General features: G+C 41.9%; 1 protein-coding gene across 1 annotated transcript in view; it reads right to left on the bottom strand.

Annotated features, from left to right (window-relative positions):
- Nucleotides 1-1,358, bottom strand: part of WDR47 (WD repeat domain 47) — a 48,909-nt gene that overhangs the window by 25,684 nt on the left and 21,867 nt on the right. The window contains exon 5 of the mRNA XM_013003783.2: nt 300-426. Within this exon, the coding sequence (XP_012859237.1) occupies nt 300-426 (127 nt within the window). The remainder of the gene's footprint in view (nt 1-299; nt 427-1,358) is intronic.

Raw genomic sequence — 1,358 nt, 5'->3', positions numbered from 1 at the left:
GAATCTACATATTAAAAAGTGCGTGCTAAATTTTGTGTAAAAACCTAAAATATGCATATGCAAGAGCTTAATATGAATTGCATGCAGTAAGTTACACTGTTTAAACTCATCTGTTGAAAATGCCCCAAAATACACAATTACAACTAAAACTCCCAGACCTTCTTTGGGAGGACGGGGAAATGAACCAATATTAGGAAATGCCGACTGCTCTCTCCCTTACTCCTAATCTCAGAATTGGGTCCAAGCACGTAGTGCTACTTCTCACAAGAGGTTAAAGGCACCAGTGTCGTGAACATTACCTCGTTTTTGTCTTGCTTGGCTGGTCCTGGGTTCTGTGATCCATTTGCAGGTTCTTTTTCTGAACCTGAACTCTGGCCCACCTGCTCACTGCTTATCGGCCTCTGTGCATCGACAGGCGTATCGCTTCTTTCAGAAAGGCAGGGGTGGGGGGAGAGGCAGAGAGTTGAGGTGGAGGGGTATACATTCTAGAGAAATTGTAATTTTAAAAAATCTAGTGTTTCTCAAATGCAAAAAATAAAGAGTTTCACTTTCATTAACCAAACAAAATGGGCGTACAGCGGAGAAGGACTAGATTATTAAGAAAGAGGAGAGGAGCTCCGGACTAGATCCTTTGTGCCTTGGGAAAGTCACTTCCATTCCCTGCGGCTCAGCTTCACCCACAAACTCGATAGGAGGTTGGATAACTTCATACCCAAACACTCTTTTTGGACTCTCAACCCGGGATTTGTTAGTCAAACTTTTCCCTCTCTCGTATGCTTTTATAAAATTTTACGTGTTGTTGAGACTTTATTAAAAGCTAAACTTACCCCTTTACAGTATTTTTTAATGTATATTAACTAGTAACATTGAGATCTTAAGTCGGGTTGTTCCTAATATTCTTTAAAACACTAGCAATTAGAAAGATATAACTACTCTGTTCAAAATGTTTAATAACTAACATCATGTAAAGATGATGAATGTCACACACATATTATCCACATATTACCTAAGACACCGTGGGAACAACTGAAAAGGAATTTGACTTTGAGTTGTTCATGACAAACAGCCTCTCAGACAGAGCTGCTTGAGACATGAGGGTCTAGGGTTCCTAACAGCAAAGCTAGATGGTCATCTTCAAGAGGGACCTCCGTTAGTCAGGAACCTTGTCATGGAAAGAAACTGCCGAAGAATAGGGTAAAGTCGAAGACAAGCCAAACCCAAGAAAATGTCTCTGGGAGTTATCCTGGACATCATACCATCCCCTCAGGGGACCCCCGCCCACCCTATCTAATCAGTCATTTCACACTGCCCAGGAGCTCCCTCAGCTTCATCACCCCTCTACTCGCTCCATCACCAGA

The sequence above is a fragment of the Echinops telfairi genome, unplaced genomic scaffold (genome assembly GCF_000313985.2).
Source record: "Echinops telfairi isolate 266 unplaced genomic scaffold, ASM31398v2 ScPeMD7_443;HRSCAF=831, whole genome shotgun sequence".
In the NCBI taxonomy this organism is placed as follows: Eukaryota; Metazoa; Chordata; class Mammalia; order Afrosoricida; family Tenrecidae; genus Echinops; species Echinops telfairi.
Note: the sequence above shows the minus strand (reverse complement) of the source record. Positions and strands in the feature narration are given on the sequence as shown.